At 39.6% G+C, this 16,899-nt stretch overlaps 1 protein-coding gene across 1 annotated transcript; it reads right to left on the bottom strand.

Moving 5' to 3' along the window:
• Positions 1-557: 557 nt before the first annotated feature.
• LOC143861721 (rust resistance kinase Lr10-like) lies at positions 558-5,521 on the bottom strand. Its single transcript, XM_077372612.1, has 4 exons — positions 4,762-5,521; positions 2,579-2,611; positions 2,445-2,468; positions 558-1,973 (listed from the first exon to the last, which is right to left on the bottom strand). The coding sequence occupies exons 1-4, from the start codon at positions 5,450-5,452 to the stop codon at positions 808-810; spliced, it is 1,914 nt and encodes a 637-aa protein (XP_077228727.1). The 5' UTR covers positions 5,453-5,521; the 3' UTR covers positions 558-807.
• Between the last annotated feature and the right edge of the window lie 11,378 nt (positions 5,522-16,899).

Genomic DNA, 16,899 nt, shown 5'->3' with positions numbered 1-16,899 from the left:
GTTATCTTTGAGATGGACATGTATAAGGCATCAAGACTCGATGGATTTTTACTTTCCTGCTCTCAAGATAAGTGGGATATTAATAAAAATGACCGAGTATGTTCAAAGTTTTCATTAAGAATCGGGAGACAAGAGTGCAGCGCTACCTTCATTACGTTCAATACTAAAAAAAATAGGGGGCTAAGGAGATAAAGTATTTTTGTTTATTAGCTTGGGAGGGAGTCTATAAAATCCTCAAACCTTGAGTCCAATCTAATTAGTCTTTTCTAATAGTTAGATTATATAAAACCTTGAACTAATTTAAACCTCTATTATAGATTAATATGTGTTATTAGGAGTGACCATATAAATGACTATAAACTATATCTACACCATTAGCCTCAGTTCTATTTCTAAATACCCGTCTAGGATAGAGTATCTGAATAGGTTGATTTTAGCAAGTAGAAGGAAAACATCCAATAGTACTAGGCTCCATAGATTTGGATTATGCATTATTGAAAGACGAGCTTACTAAACCCATAGTTGAAATCTTGCTAGACTCATGTGCTAGTACCACATGAGTCTCATGATCATGAAAAACTTCATCTCTATCACCATCCGAGGTGTCCATGTAGCCATGCTGTCATTTACCATAATACATATAGCAGTTCACATGCCAAGTATTATCCCTGTATATTACATGATTTTTTTTATAGGTAAGCTGGGATTGAATTTCCAACTTTAAGGTTGAAAGCCAAAGCCTCAACCAGTTGAGCTGGAGGCTCAACCCCATTGTATATTACATGTTCTCATTATAACAATCACTAATTAATCTACTATCACAGATAAGAGATTTGATTCTGTGTTATTTTGTGAAACTAACTCAATTTCAGAAATAGTTGATGATCCCATGGTATCCATTTGTGTTGCATCATCTTCATTAGTCACCCGTGTTGGAGAAGATAGGGAAGGCTTGGGTGGTATTTGTAGAAGCTCCATACTTCCCTCTAGCATATCTAACACTTTGCCCATTGAAGGACGATCTGCAGGCTTCATTTGTATGCACCATAACGCCACTATAATCAACTTTTTTGCTATTTCCTTTTCATCATCACTAGCATTCCCTAATTCCATATCATTTCCTTGATTAACCTGGTCATAAATCCACAAGGGAAAGAAAATTTGGCTCGAATTCTCTGCCTTAGCGTTAAAATTGCTCCTCCTCCCTGCCATCTCCATTAGAAGCATCCCAAAACTGTAAACATCAGACTTGTAAGAGACGCCCCCGAGATTTTGCAAAAATAGTTCAGGGGCAATATATCCGGGGGTTCCTCTTACGGCCGTGACGGACACAATGCTTTTTTCCGTGGGATAAAACTTAGCTAGTCCAAAATCAGAAACTTTTGGGATAAAATTCTCATCAAGAAGGATGTTGTGAGGCTTGATATCGAAATGTAGAATTCTCATGTCACAACCTCGATGCAGATATTCGATCCCTCGTGCAATTCCTAATGCGATCTTGTACGTTATTTCCCAACTCAAATGGCCAATGCTTTCTTGTTGAGTAAAAATGTATTTTTCCAAAGACCCATTAGGCATGTAGTCATAAATAAGAGCCCTTTTTGAACCCTCTGAGCAGAATCCGATGAGTTGAACCACATTAACATGATGAATAATTCCTATGGTAGCAATTTCATTGATGAAATCTTGCCCGTTAGCTTTAGAATTGGCCAACATCTTTACGGCGACCGGACGACGGCTTCGGAGTTTTCCTTTAAAGACGGTGCCAAAGCCTCCCTTGCCTAATTTTTCTTTGAAACCATGGGTCATCTTCTTAATATCTGAGTAAGAGTATCTTGTTGGCGTCCGATTTCTGTGCTTAGTCAAGAACTCTTCAACTGTGGCATCCATCCAAACATGTCTGATTCGTAACTTATATGCCAAGAAGATAGCCACGCAGAGTACACCTATAAATGTTCTTGCTGACAAAACAACTTCACATCGAGAACCACATGCATACTATGCATTAGATTTGATAATAAAAGCACTTTTAATCTCATCATTTCAAATAAAAAAATCACTATTTTAATTGAAATTTAAATTGTATAGTAAGATCACTTATATCATCGCATGCCAACAACAGAAAAAATAGGTGCGGACATTAAATCTACAGGTGTCGATAGAACATTTACAGGCATGGATAACTAGAAAGTGGATAACTAGAAAAAGAAACAAACTCAGCACCATTTTAAGGGCAGTGATACCCCCCCTGATGGATATCCTCCCCCCACCCTTCTCCTAACAGATATCGTTAGGATATATGAAGGGGTGGAGCCGTGGAGGTGCAACCGTTAACTCCAAAAGCATTAAAAGTTAACGATTTCTGTGTGTGTGGGTGTGGTGGGGGGTGGGGTATCATTGCCCTATTTTAAAGGAAATTTAAATTGTCAAGTAAGATCACTTACATATCAACATCCACTGCCCGATACCTAAAAAAAGAGACGAGAAAACAAAGTCATCCGGGTTGACTATAGATGATAAAGCTTCACACTTTCCATAGAAAATTACGAAAGAAGAGAAGGCCTTTTGAAAGCTTTACCAATAATGAGAAACGACATAGATTGGAAGAAACCTGCATATTTCCAACACGTAATTAATATAAGAATAAGAATCCAAAACACCAAACTCTAAGCTAAGGATTCCACATTTATCGTTGCTTAGATACTAACAAGGTATGATACTTCGACCATTCCACCCTTTGTAGATTTTAGGATTTTCTACTGGCTCTTACAATCCTGGTTGAGCTGTACGACTTGAAAAGTTCATAGTCACTGGAAAAGTTCATAGTCACTGGTTGAGCTCTTACAATCCTTTTCTACTAGATTTTAGGATTCTAAATCATAGTCACTGGAAAAGTTCATGAAAAACTTCACCAAGAACTTATAGATTGTATATCGACAATATGTTAGCAACTGACATAAAATTGAGATATATTTAACATAGTAATATATCTAAAATTTAAAAAATAATATTAGTAAATTAAAATCTTACTTGAAATTGGCCATAAAACACCAAAAGAAAATTCATATATTGTCTTATTGAAGCAAGTGAACTAATAGGAATGAACCAAAAGTAGAAGTTTTACTAGAGATTGAACAATACTATAAATAATCTTATAATCCAATAATTTCTCTATCTGAGTTTTTATATGGTGCCCGACCGTCAACTACCGTCAAAACGGTACCACCCTTGATATTTGATCGAACAGCAGCACACTTTTTAAGCCGCTGCTGTTGGATCAAATATCAAGGGTGGTACTGTACCACCTTGACGGGACTTCACGGTTGGCCACCATATAATTTCTCTATCTTTACAAGCAAATGCTAGAGAAAAATAAAATGAAAGTATATTTGATCAAATCATGATCAACACATGGAATAACCCAAAATACAAAAGCAAAGACTTGTAACTATTTATTAACCTCGTAAAAAGTTTATCAAAATCTCATCTATAGACCATAAAATCTTTTTTTTTTTTTGAATATTTAGACCATAACATCTTAAAACCCTCTTTTAATCCTAATTATTTATTGGATCAATTTTTATCTTTATATCAACCTAAATAAAGACTACATTTTACTCACATTTTCACTACATAGGGCCTACTTAAACCTGCTTAAACTTTATCCAGATTTTAAATAAAATTAACTAAAAATATACAAAAATTATTTTAGCTTAAATGTGTTTATATTTAGCTATCCTAAAAAATCAATTCACATTCTTACTTCATAGTGCCCATCAAATCTATTAAAACATTACCTAAATTTTAAATAATAATATCTACAAATCTAGGTAAATTAATACCCTTTCCTTGTTTTGTTTCCTTTGGCACATGACTATCTGGGTCGTGGATCATTTTATCAGTAAAGTTTGGCCATTTCCAAAAAATATAGATAAATTATTATAACTATGTTGAACAATTTTCATGACGAACAGAGGATTGAAGGGTTTACTATGAATGCTAGTTTGACATTTCAGACACATTCTAAACATCCTAGAAACAATTTGTAAAATAATTGTTGGTGCTCCCATCAATCAATAAACATACCAATTGTTAATGTCACTCTATCAATTATACATGAAGTGATGAATAAGTCTATAAAATGTCAAGAAAAAAGATGTATGCTTCCTAAGTACAAAATGAATCTCTCTCACACAATACATACATACACATACTCTTTCTCTCTCTAATGTAGGACAGAGAAGAGATTTCAGGTGAATCTGAAAGGGAGAAGTGGTGTGATCATTGTTTAGATTTCAGGTGAATCTGCAAAGGGAGAATTGGTGTTGAAATTGAAACGGAGTGACAGAGATAGAGTTAAGATCAATTGCAAAAATGCAATAATATTGGGGTTATTACGGAAAATGTTGGTGCTTTTCGAAAAAATGCTAATTAATTAACGTCATTAGTTAAGTTTTAAAGAGAGAGAAAAAGGGGAAATCAAAGGGGGTTAATATCATCTCCCCAAACCTATGACGGAAAATTTCCCTTTTCAGGAGTTAATCGCACCCCCACCATAGCTCCGTCCCAGCCGGTATATATTTTTCCTTCTTTACCGGTAAAAATTGCTTGATGGCGGTTGAAAATGAGAGTGAGTTTCCATTTTTGCTCTTCTTTCTCTCCGTTTTGCATTAATCAAATTTCGAACATGAACAAATATAGTAATTATAGAACATGTTATATTAAGCGGTTAAAGGCCTTAAATAAGATTTGAGTACTCACATCGAGGGGATGATCGCCAATTGCACGATGTGTAACCGATGTCCCAAGAGAGCTCAAAACCCATGGGCAACAGATTTTGAATTTGAGTAAAATTAGATATCTCAACTTCCCCAACTGCGGTCTTTGCTACCGACTTGCAGGATTCGTTGAGGTCAGAGATTGTCATGTTGTTACCGATGACGAAATACAAATAGTCAGGAGAAGAGCAAGGAGTGGCAGGTTTATACTCAGGATTGTTGATTGGAACTGAACATTTCACGAATACAATAATAGTGTATGCCGAGTGATCAAGATAGTATTCCCCGTAGTGATTATAGAAATCTGGATATAGCCCAGACGAATAGGGAGGGAGAGAAGAACAACTGCCTTTTTGTAGATCGGAATCGACCAATCGGATGACCTTTTTCTCGTACGAAATTTCTTCGACGTAATATTTTCCGGACCTTAAATTCATAACGGTTCGATTGTCAACACAAGCTAGCTGGTAAACTAGCTGGTCATAGACCTGAAAATCGTCGCCGCAGGCCTTCCGGTCGGTAGTTAAGCGAAATGGGTAGGTGATGTTTTGGAGAGTTCCACAGGAAGAATGGCAATCACGTCTCCTACCCCAAGCGTTGCAGCCACCTAGAAAAAAGAAGAGGGAAAGAAGAGAGGCTAAAACTGCAACCGAAAGGGATCTGCTCCTCTTCATGACACGGGAGAGAGAGATGAGGACGAAGAAAGAAAAGAGGGTGTGATTTTTTATGTACAAAAAAGAATTCTTGAAAAGAGACTTTTAATATTCTCTGCATCACACATTTCCACCCAGTAACAAGTGGTTATGGAAAAACTAACACGGTCTTGATGAGAAACTACCGAGAAAGATGGGAACCATAACCAGGGGCCCATTGCAACAGTAAAAGATGCCTACAAGGCTACAAGTACAAACATAACGAGGGCTGTTAGCAAAACGGTTAGTAATTAAAGACAAACCCTCCTATCTTGAGACATGTGCAAGAAGACAAGAAGAAGAAAAGAAAGTGAGATGGATTCCAAATCATCCATCGGTTTCACTTTCATCTTTTTAGGATTTTTTAGTCTGATAGGACTTTTCTTGCTTCCTACGGGGTGTGTTTTGTACCTAAAGAAAAGGCTTGACTCAAACAAGTCAAGTCTTGGCTATGAGAAAATTAATGAGATTTTAATGAGAAACTACTAGGGGTGTAAATAGATATTCGGAAATTCGATTACCGTCCGCATATGAATCCATTTAAAGCGAATATTACCCGAATCCGTTTCAAGCGGATATTATCTGAATTCGTTTATGAGATATCCGGCTCTTAGCGGATGCGAATCTGGTAAATGGTATCTCCGATCCGTTTAACATCCGAATCCGAGAAGTAAATCCTTTTTATTTATTATTAATAATATCATTAATGTTTATTTTTAGTAATGACAACTATCTTTTGTTTCTAAAAGAAAAGTGAATTTTCATTTTAGAAAAAAAAACAAAAACAAAAATAGCCCAAACCCATTCCATCGTATACAAAAAAAAAGAAGGAAAAATCCAAAGACCACTACCAACTCTATCAACCATCCCCACCGCCTCCCTCTCTCTCTGCCTTTGTTTTAAAAGGAAGAAGAGGATCTCATATATTTTAGGGTATGAGAGTTTATTTTTTGAAGAGAATGTAGAGGTCTAGTTTTAGGGTTTGGAAAATTCATTGAGTAAGAAGGAGAAAAAAGATAAAGTGCTGCAATAAAATTTTCGAATTTGCCGAATAAATGGATACGGATAATATCCGAATTCGAACAATATCTGGCGGATACGAATTCGATAATAGATATTAAATATCCGTCGAATCCGAATCCGAATTCGGATGGTGTATACTGTAATCGAATTCGGATATAGCCATATCCGCTCCGAATTTGATCTGTTTACACCCCTAGGAACTACCAAGAAAGGTTGAAGAAAGCAAATGATACCATAGGCCCCATTGCAACTATAAAAGATGCCTAAAAACATAACGAGTGCCATTGTTGCTTTAATTGTTTTTAAATATTGGAGAATTTTAGTGGGTTTCAATTTATCTTAAAATAAAGGTTAATAGTTGTAAATATATTTTAGATTTGGAATTTTGTAGGTCATTTTTATATCTAAATTTTGGATTTTTGGAATTCCAAACAAAATCCTGTTGTGTGAGTGTTTTCCAAACATAATTGTTTCATGTTGATTTTATTAGGGCCATTGATGATTTTATTGTTCTTAGATAATGGAGGATTTTAGTGGGCTTCAATTGATCTAATACTAGAGGTTAATATTTCTAAATATAATTTTGATTTGGAATTTTAGATCTAAATTCAAGATTTTTGAGATATGAGGTTTAGATCTATGTTTTAGGTTTTATGACTTTTTAGAATTTTTTGGCACGTTGGGAGTTGCCTTGTTTCCCACTCGTCTTGATGGGGTACAAAAATAGCAGCCTATTAGCTGTTGACACGTGGCCCGAGGATGGCCCACCACAGATCCTGCGTCAGCAGGGGTAGTTTGGTAATTACCACAGAGTAGGTGAACTCGAGCCTGTAGTTGGCCGACACCTGTCCTGGGGTAATAACTCCCCAACTACCACATGTTTCCTTCTATAAAAGGACTTCCAAAGCTCATAAAAAGGGTATTAACTTCTCACCCACCACTCTTAAACTCGCTCTGCACTCCTACTCATACTGACTTGAGTGTCGAAGGGCCTGTCCGGAGTAACATTCCGGGTTGGTCACTCTGACCTCGTTTGCTCTTTACGCAGGGCTCAACTACTCATTTCCTTCACTTCTCTTCCTCAAGACTCAGCTCCTTCACCTCGGTTTCTCGGGTCCTCCAGCTCGGCTCTTACGTCACTGTCATATCTGTTACCGATTTTAGGCCTAACAGATTGGCGTCGTCCATGGGACCACGAACTAAAAGCTGTTAAAATCCCCTTACAAAAATGGCAGGACGGAGGATGCTCGAGTACCAACTGCACGAACTACCCCCGCCGTGCTACCGCGCAGGACTCGTAATGAACGAATCGCCTCGCAGGTGGTGGCGACTTCTGCTACAGCCGAACAGAGCCCGGTTCGTTCGGACCACCTCAATCCTACGCCCACTCCGGATCAAGTGCAAGCTCTCTTTCAACAGATGACTGCTCTTGTCGGTCAATACCAGCAACTACTCCAGGCACCTCCCCAACCTCTCCCAGAAGCTCCACGACCTGTCCAGGGAAGGTCAAATGTCCACAGGGGAGAGTCAGCGCGCCACGGTGAGGACCGAACTCACCACTACACGAAACAAGCCCAGCACTCCAGAGCCAGGCACACCCATACAAAATCTCACCACCGCCGGAGATCGTGGTCCCGTTCTGCACGAAAGCATCGAGCCCAGGAAGATCGCGCACCGCAGGAGAAACTCCGGCCTCATTGTAGGAGTCCGGAAAGCCAGTCCGGCTCCGCGGCGAGCCAATCGGTGGGAAGAAACAGGTCACCAGACCGTAGAGCTGATCCGATGCTACAGAGGATGGAAGAAATGGACCACTGAATAAAAGAGCTGGCAAAGGATCAGAGTCGGCCCGCTTCTAGGGCGTTCTCAAGCAGAACGCCGTTCATCGACGACGTCATGAGTACCCCAGCACCCAGAGGATTTAAAATGTCAACCGTCCCGCAATACGACGGGACCACTGATCCTGTAGACCACTTGGAGACGTTCAGGACAATGATGCTCCTCCACGGTGCGTCAGACGGCTTCCTTTGTAGAGCCTTCCCGAACACACTGACTGGTGCGGCAAGGGACTGGTACTCAAGGATCAAACTAAACTCCATCAGCAACTTCGATGACTTCGGGGAAGATCTGGTCCGCCATTTCATGAGCAGCCGTAGGCCAAGGAAAACAACAGCATCCTTGATGGCCATGCGGCAGGAGAATAATGAACCTCTGAAAGCCTTCGTTAGCTGCTTCAACAGGGAGGCACTCCAAGTGCCAAATCTAGATCCCTCAGCCGCTACAAACGCGCTTCTCGCAGGTGCTAGATCTAATGATTTCCGCCGACCAGTGGCCCGCCAGAATCCGCACTCGCTAGCAGATCTAATGGCTGGGGCAGAGGAATATATATCAGTGGAAGAGACTCTGGCGGCCCTGGACTCAAATCGGAGGAGAACCTCTGAAGACAAGAACCCTACCAAGCAGCGTAGGGATGACAAGGCCATCAGAAGAGAAAAGTCCCCCCAGAGGAGGGAGGAAAACTTTACCCCTCTCAACACCTCTCGGAGACACATACTGGCCGCTATCAGTAAAGAAGAATTCGTAAGATGGCCGACCAGAATGATCTCCAAGGGAAATAGGAGAGACAAGTCGAAGTACTGCCGGTTCCACAGGGACCACGGTCACGACACGGACGAATGCTGGCAGCTCAAGGAAGAAATCGAGTTACTGATTGGCCGGGGATACTTGAAAAAGTACGTCATCAACGACAGCCACAGAAGTGAGCGCAAGGGGAAAAGTCCCCAGGGCCGGAGCCCTCGGCGGTCACCGCCGCCCCCTGCTCGGGTCCAATCTCCTCCGCCATCCAGTCCACCACTAGAGGCACACCGATCCCAGCCAAGGCAAGTCATCGGCACGATCATGGGCAGACCCGCTGCTGGGGGCACATCGTCTGCTGCAAGAAAAGCATACGCACGCCGAGTCAACGTCGTGCACACATGCAGCAAGAAGATGAAGACTGACAATGAGATCTCCTTTTCAAATGCGGACCTCGACAATCTGATACTGCCACACGACGACGCACTGGTCTTAACCATGCTCGTCGCAAACTGGGAATTGAAGAAAATCCTGGTAGACAACGGGAGTTCGGCTGATATCTTGTACTATCATGCTTTCGAGAGAATGATGATAGGAGACGACCGCCTCAGGCCGGCGAACTCGGATATGTTTGGTTTCTCAGGAGAGGTTGTCAAAGTGGAGGGACAGATTGAGCTCCCGGTCCTCGTCAGAGAGCCTCCCTGCCAAGCTTTTGCCATGGTCAACTTCCTGGTAGTGAGGGCCACTTCGGTCTATAACTCTATCTTGGGACGGCCTGGCCAGAACCTGCTCCGCGCAGTCGCTTCAGCTTACCACCAAAAGATGAAATTCATAACGCCAAACAGCGTGGGAGAAGTCCGGGGAGACCAACCCCAGTCCAGAGAGTGCTATGCCATGGCACTAAAAGGTAAGAATGCGGTGGAATCGCTGCCAATCGAGCTACTAGATCTGAGGGATGAAGCCCAGGGGACTCAGCCCGCCGAAGACCTCATCTCCATCCCCTTGTGCAAAAATGATAATGAGAAAGTAGTTCAGATCGGCTACTCTCTAAGCAGCAGCACGTGGCACAGCCTCACCTAATTCCTCCAGGACAATGCAGACGTCTTTGCGTGGGCTCCCGTTGACATGCCCGGCATAGACTCAGAGGTCAGCACGCACAGACTTGGTGTTGACCCAACCTGCAGGCCGGTCAAGCAGAAAATAAGACATTTCGCCCTCAAAAGGCGGCAGGCGATAAAAGAAGAAGTTGAGAGGCTCTTAAAGTTTGACTTCATTCAAGAAATCCAATACCCGGACTGGTTGGCAAACGTGGTCCTGGTAAAGAAGACAAATGGAAAGTGGAGGACCTGCGTTGATTTCACTGATCTGAACAAGGCCTGTCCCAAGGACAGCTACCCGCTCCCAAAAATCGATCAGCTCATTGACGCCACCGCAGGTCACGAGCTACTAAGCTTCATGGACGCCTTCTCCGGATACAACCAAATCAGAATGTATGAGTCGGACATACCAAAGACATCTTTTGTGACGGATCAGGGTACTTACTGTTATCGTGTCATGCCCTTCGGCCTGAAAAACGTCGGGGCCACGTATAAGAGGCTCATGAACAAACTCTTCCAGAATCAGATCGGTCGTAACATGGAAGTCTATGTCGACGACATGCTGGTCAAAAGCCAAAGTGCGCAAGATCACGTTGTAGACACCCCATTTTGACCGTGCCTTAAATCCCTCCATGATTGTTCAAAACCCTATCAAATCAGCGGGTAGGACCCCAAACTTCACCTTGAGCTAGGTTAGGGTCCCATCTAGCTCCCCGTAAAATTTCGTTGAAATCCGAGTGTGTTTGCCTAGCAAACGAACCCAGGCGAAGTCGTAGTGCAAGTTCAGAAAAGGGGGGTGAATTATCCTGGAGGAGGGCGACCAAGGCCCGAATAGGACGCGAGTCGGGCGTGCGCCCATCAATTTTTTGCGCAAATCCGCGCGCTCATCATTCTTAAAGTGCCAATATCAACACTCATTTTCTCTTATAAATATCAGGTTTTCTCTGTTAAAAAAAAAAATCGCAGAGAAGGAAAGAGAGAGAGAGAAAGAGAGGTTTTTAGAAAGGGAAAGTAGATCTTATCTTTTCCGATCGTCTTCTCCAGGAGATTTGCGCCGGATCTCTGACTTCCAGGTGTAGATCTTTTCCCCTAATCGTTAATTCATCATTTTCATCTTCATTTTCCCCATTTCTAGTAAGCAAACCCTACTTTAAGCCATTTCTTTGGCTCCGATCTTCTTCTCTATTCGTCCCTTCTGATCATCTTCTCCGTTCAAGTTCCGGCCAAACCTCCAGCCGTGACCTCTTTTTTCTTCTATTGTTAGTTTCTGATTTCTCTATTTCTTCTCCTCATGATCTCAAAAACCTAGAGAAAACCGAACCGAAACCCTAACTCATATAAAACCTTAGATCTATCTTTTGTAATCTCCAATTTTAGATCTCATTTGCTCTATTTCCATCTTAGACTTTAGATCTGTGATTACAAACCCTAGACCCTTCATCCTAAAGCTTAAAAATCTAGCTAAGTCCTTAGATCTGAGAGTTTTATTTTGGATTTGATCATCTTCAAGACAAATCCGATCATTTTTGGTAAGAATTGGAACAGAAAGATTGAGATCTGGCAAGGCTCCGATCATCCTCGGCGGTTATTCTTCAAATTTGTATTGGATTTGAAATTTAACCTTCAATAAAGTCTAAGGAATTCATTCCAGGTATGTTATCTTGCCTCTGTATAAATTTCAAGACAAAAATTTGTATATATATATATATATATTTTTATATAAGTGTCTTAGAATTTTATTTTATTTTAGTTCAAGTTTTAATCTCAAATTTTGCTTCCATGGGCTTATTATTTATTCTACACGCGGAATTTGTCGTTTGATTGAAATGTTTATGTATGTTTATAAAATAAATAAACGTGAGGATTTGTATAACTGTTTTTGCTATAATTTTGTTATAATCTAAAGTTTCTGTTGTGAGAGTGCTTAGTCTGATCGATTCTAGGAAGGTTTATGCAATTCATTTTTGTTTTATTATTATTATTTTTTTTTTTATTATTATTTAGTCTGTTAATGTTCAGATTTGTGTATGCGAGTGTGATTTTTGGCATAAATTTTGATTCAAATTCCTATTGTCTATAACGATGTCTGAGCAGAAATTCATTCTAAAGTGGTCTTTCCCCTGTGTTACTGTCATTTGAATAATTCAATAGAAACCAGGTAAATAGATATAATATTGAGAATAAAATGCTTCTAAGTTTATTTGAGATAAAAGGGCCAAACTGAGGATTAGAAGTAATTGTATACTTTTGCAATATTGAAAAATTAATGCTATGAGTTGTAAGGTATTTGTCATGAATCAGTGAAGTCACATTTTCTTTCACTTGTATTTGAATTTTGAAAGGTGTTTTATTGCCAAGGTTTGAATATATTGTCTTGCTACAAATTTAGATCAAACTGAAACATAGATTTTAAGGAAAGTTGATTGATCAATTTTTATTTTGGCACTACTAGTTAGTATCCTATAAAGATATTAGCCTAAATTTTAATCTTATAATGCTATCATTCTCCCTTCATTACATCAATGTATGTGTGATAACTCCCTCTTTTGCTTCATGATTGTTTCAAGTAGAACAAAATTTTATTACAAGGTGGAAGCTTTCGCTAAGATTACCCTAGTTATCCTTGATTTGTTTTCTAAAGGAGAATGGTTACTTCATGACCAATTTTGTTTGAGATATCTGCTGGTCGTTGGAGACTTCTTCTTTTTTTTTTGACATAATTCTTTATAATGCATATGAGTTCAGTTTGTGAGGGGTGTTTATAAAGAAACTGAAACTTTTTAGGAATTATACACTTAGGTTAGGGTTGACAAAGGCTTTGTTTCTATTATGCTTATAGATGTATGAATCAGTAAGTATATACTGTAATAATGGGTTTGAGGTGACATCAGTTGAATTAATTTGATTGAAGCTTTGGGTTATGTTTATATCTGTCAGAATATTTTTTGTTAATCCTATTAAAACAGTATTCTTTTTAAATATCTCTAAAGCTTTGGTCTGTGTCCTTGAGATCTGAAATGTTGGTTTGGGACCTTTATGAGTTGATGATATGCTATTAGAATATTTTTCTTTTATTTTTTTATGATCTAGCTTACAGCCCTCATGTTCCATTTGATAGGCACAGCCCATCCCATTTGATAATTTCAGCCCCACTACCACTTTGATGTTTGCATCCCTCACTTCACTATGATATTAACAATCTTCATTTCCACCCTTTTTCACCATGTTTTGTCCTTACACAATCCAATCCACTGCCCAACCCTGTTATGCACAGTCCAGCCCATAGTTCAGCCCTTGTTTTGTGTAACACAAGTCTAGCTTATTCATATGTGGCTCAGCCCATGCTTCTTATATTGTAAAGATTAGCTTATTCCTTTATGGTTCAACTTTTAACAGGGTAGTATTGTATATGTCTTATCTGTGTAATGACCAACTACATTCGGTCTTGAATGGCAGCACAAGTTCTGTCCACTTTTTCACCACAAGTTCTGTCAACATATCTTCATCTTCTCTGTCACCTGCTAGTGCTTTCAACCCAACGCCATTTTCTATCAAACCCATCTTCTCCACCTCCATTTTCGGCCTCCCAACCACTTTTTAGAGTCACCACCATTAGACCTCTTCTCTACCTTAATTGAAACCAAAGCCTTTTTGCTTTGGCCTTAGATCCCTAGCCATGAACCTGTTCCTCTGGCCAAATCTCCATCATCACCACTACTATCGCCATTAATAATTCCAGAAATAGAGAGCTTGAGTAGAGAGAGGAATAAATTCGAGAATGGCATAATAAATGTGGTCCATTGTGGTCTGTTACCTGTGCAAATATAAAGCTATGCTGTGTGGAATAAAATTGATACTATGTTATAATAGTTCTCTTTCATGTCAAAGTGCTTGGATCGCTTTAGCATGAGTTTTGTTCTCTTTAGGTATTAGAGAAGATAGTATATTTATGGTGCTATTTTGAAGAGTAGTTATGTTTATATTTTCAAATACGAATTGATGGTGCTGTAGTGTAATTGATTGAATATTTCAATTAATAGAATCAGATTTTTTGAGTTTTCTTTTAAATGCCTGAGGTTTGCGATGTTTAAGTTCAGTTAGATAGTCGCCAGTTCAGTTGGATAGTTCTGATTTTTACTACTTCAAGAGTACCTCAATTTAACATTTTGTTAATGAAATTTTGATGATTAAATTAGTTATTTTTATCCACATTAATTGATTTATTTAAGATTACAGTTGATGAGATGAGGTCATTGCTGCTATTTAAATAAGAATTATAGAGGTTTCAAAGTTGTGTCCCTATCACTAGCATGTTTTGCTAATTATATGAGAAACCTTTCATTAACATTCGTTCTTTTTAATTGCAAACCCTTCCTGTTGGGATGCATTGCTAGCAATCATAGTGACTGTAGTAGCAGTTCAATGATTAGGAAGGAATTGAATTAGGTGTAGCCATCAGAGAAAGGTAAAATCTATGATAGCTCTGTTTTATTCGTGATAAAATATTGGGTTAGTTATGTGTAATAATGGAAGCCAATGGTATGAAGGGGTTTAGAGCAAATATAGGAATAAGATAGTATCCTTACCAACAACTTGTGGCCATTGTTATTCACATTATCTTGTTCAAAAGTGATTTTAAAATTAACCTTCCTATGGTTCAGTTGGGCTTTGGGATCTAAAATAATTTGCGTGATCATTTGGTAGTGAGATTTGAGATAGGTTAAGAGAGAGCATTGAAGCAGGGCGATGAAGGCGATAGCCCAAGCCCATTCTTAGAGGACTTGCTCAGTCCAAGTTGCCCTCCCCTCTTTTATTTAAAAAGACTTGCCTAGTCTTTTAGATATGTGTCCCCTAACTATTAGGTCCCCTCTGTCATTGCAAGGGCGTTGAAGGCGCTAGCCCAAGCCCATCCTTAGGGGACTTACACAGTCCAAGTAGCCGTCTCCTCGTTTTTTTTTAAGACTTGCCCAGTCTTTTGTATCCCTTAAAGCATAAGGTCATTTTCATTACAAGGGTAATGAAAGAGTTCTCTAGAGCCCTCTTAGGAGACAAGTTATGTCTCCTGTAGAAATGTCTTACCTTTTTAAGAGACATGCTTTGTCTCATTAGTGAGTCGCACGTAGGAGGCTTGCTTAGCCTCATCATTAGAAAGTCCCTTCTTAGTTGAAGACCGACTTGGTCTGTTAAAAACCATACCCTTCTTATCTCATCTTCCTTAGGAGACATGCCATGTCTCGTCAGCACCTCTCTTGGAGCTCACCTCTGTGTCTAGGAGACTTGCATAGTCTCACTAACCCCCTTCTTTATCTCATTTTCTCTTTGGAGACAGGCTTTGTCTCATTAGCACCTCCTTCTTAGAATCCAATTTTTGAGTCAGTCTTAGCATAGGAGTCTGTCTTTAGCGAGAGAGTCTTTCTTTCAGGAGTCTATCCTATCATCTTAGGGGTTAGGATTCTTTCCAACCTCTCATCAAATCATGTGATTTTTTATCCACTCTCGCAAGGTATAGGATGCTGTCTAACCCTTGCAGAGTCGTGATTCTGCCTTTCCCCCGCAAAGCATAGGATGCTATCCAACCTTTGCGGGATATCAGGAGTCTGTCCTACCCTTATGATGATAGGATGATGTCCTCTTGAGTCAAAAAACATCAAAAACATCTGAAAATTCTAAAAACATCAAAAACATCTAAAAAAACAAAAGCTTTCTCAAAATCTGAGTCATTTAGTAGTAGTTAGGAATTTCTTTTCCGAACTACGTTGGCTTGATCCCTTTCCATAGGGTACGTAGTGCAGCTTGGGATCCACATCCCAAGTCCAACCAAACCTTTAAAAATAAACTCATTTCAAACTTTCCAAAAATATAAAACTTCTTCAAAACCTTTTAAAAAAGATCTTCCCCTAGAGTTAGAAGTCTGTCCTAGTTGTTTGAGGTGTTTTAGAGTTAGTAGTCTGTCCTAATTTGTATTGATATAGTGTGTCCTGTCATGTGAGTGTCCCTAGAGTTAGGAGGCCTCGAGTCGATCGGTTAGACATTCAGTCGAACCGATGGCTAGACTAGGAAGCATATAGTCAGCCCGTGATTTTTCTTAGGTTGCACAGCCTAGTTACACATAAGATGCAGGGCCCACCTGCATTAGCTTAAGGCTAATCAACTTGCATTAGTTAGGGCATATAGAGAGTCCTAAAAATTACAATTCACATGAATTTAAGCAATCGTACAAAAAAGCTTTAAAAAATCAGTCGAGTCTAGTGGATCAAGTCTAGCATAGCGGTTCTAGATGGTTAGGCATTGTAGTTTAGAATAGGTCATCGAACTACGTTGACTCTGATTCTTCCTGAGGCCGGGATACGTAGAGCAGCTGGGATGGACGGCCATCTTGGTCCGAGTCAATGCATTAGAGTTTTAGGATTCATTTTATCCAGTCATGTATAGAATTAAATTGTGTTGTGTGTTTTGTTGTGTTTTCTTACTTTCATGTACAGATCCTATACCTTTAGCTGTAACATGCATGTGTTTGCACACCAGAATTTAGACACCAATTAGGTATGACACTCATAATCTAGTTATTCTTAGGTGACACTTATTTTATTTCTTTTAAGCGTGTCCATTAATCGTCTCCGAGACATGCATGATTAGGTAGACGTCTTCTCGGAGATATTCATTCCCATTTCATATGACTTTCGCCCAAAACTCTTCAAAATCAATAATAAATGGCATAAGAGACCAGGTGTTTGCACT

The sequence above is a fragment of the Tasmannia lanceolata genome, unplaced genomic scaffold, assembly GCF_043159265.1.
Source record: "Tasmannia lanceolata isolate RefF3 unplaced genomic scaffold, GAP_Taslan_0.1 ptg000037l, whole genome shotgun sequence".
In the NCBI taxonomy this organism is placed as follows: Eukaryota; Viridiplantae; Streptophyta; class Magnoliopsida; order Canellales; family Winteraceae; genus Tasmannia; species Tasmannia lanceolata.
The sequence above is the reverse complement of the archived record's forward strand: the minus strand, read 5'-3'. Positions and strand labels throughout refer to the sequence as shown.

What these genes read in the sequence shown, in the direction of transcription:
- LOC143861721 (XM_077372612.1), bottom strand. Translation starts at nt 5,452, where the DNA reads ATGAAGAGGAGCAGATCCCTTTCGGTTGCAGTTTTAGCCTCTCTTCTT. An exon ending in TTGGCGATCATCCCCTCGAT is followed by an intron (nt 2,612 to 4,761) that starts GTGAGTACTCAA and finishes GGAAATATGCAG; the next exon opens with GTTTCTTCCAATCTATGTCG. An exon ending in CGGGCAGTGGATGTTGATAT is followed by an intron (nt 1,974 to 2,444) that starts GTAAGTGATCTT and finishes CTCGATGTGAAG; the next exon opens with TTGTTTTGTCAGCAAGAACA.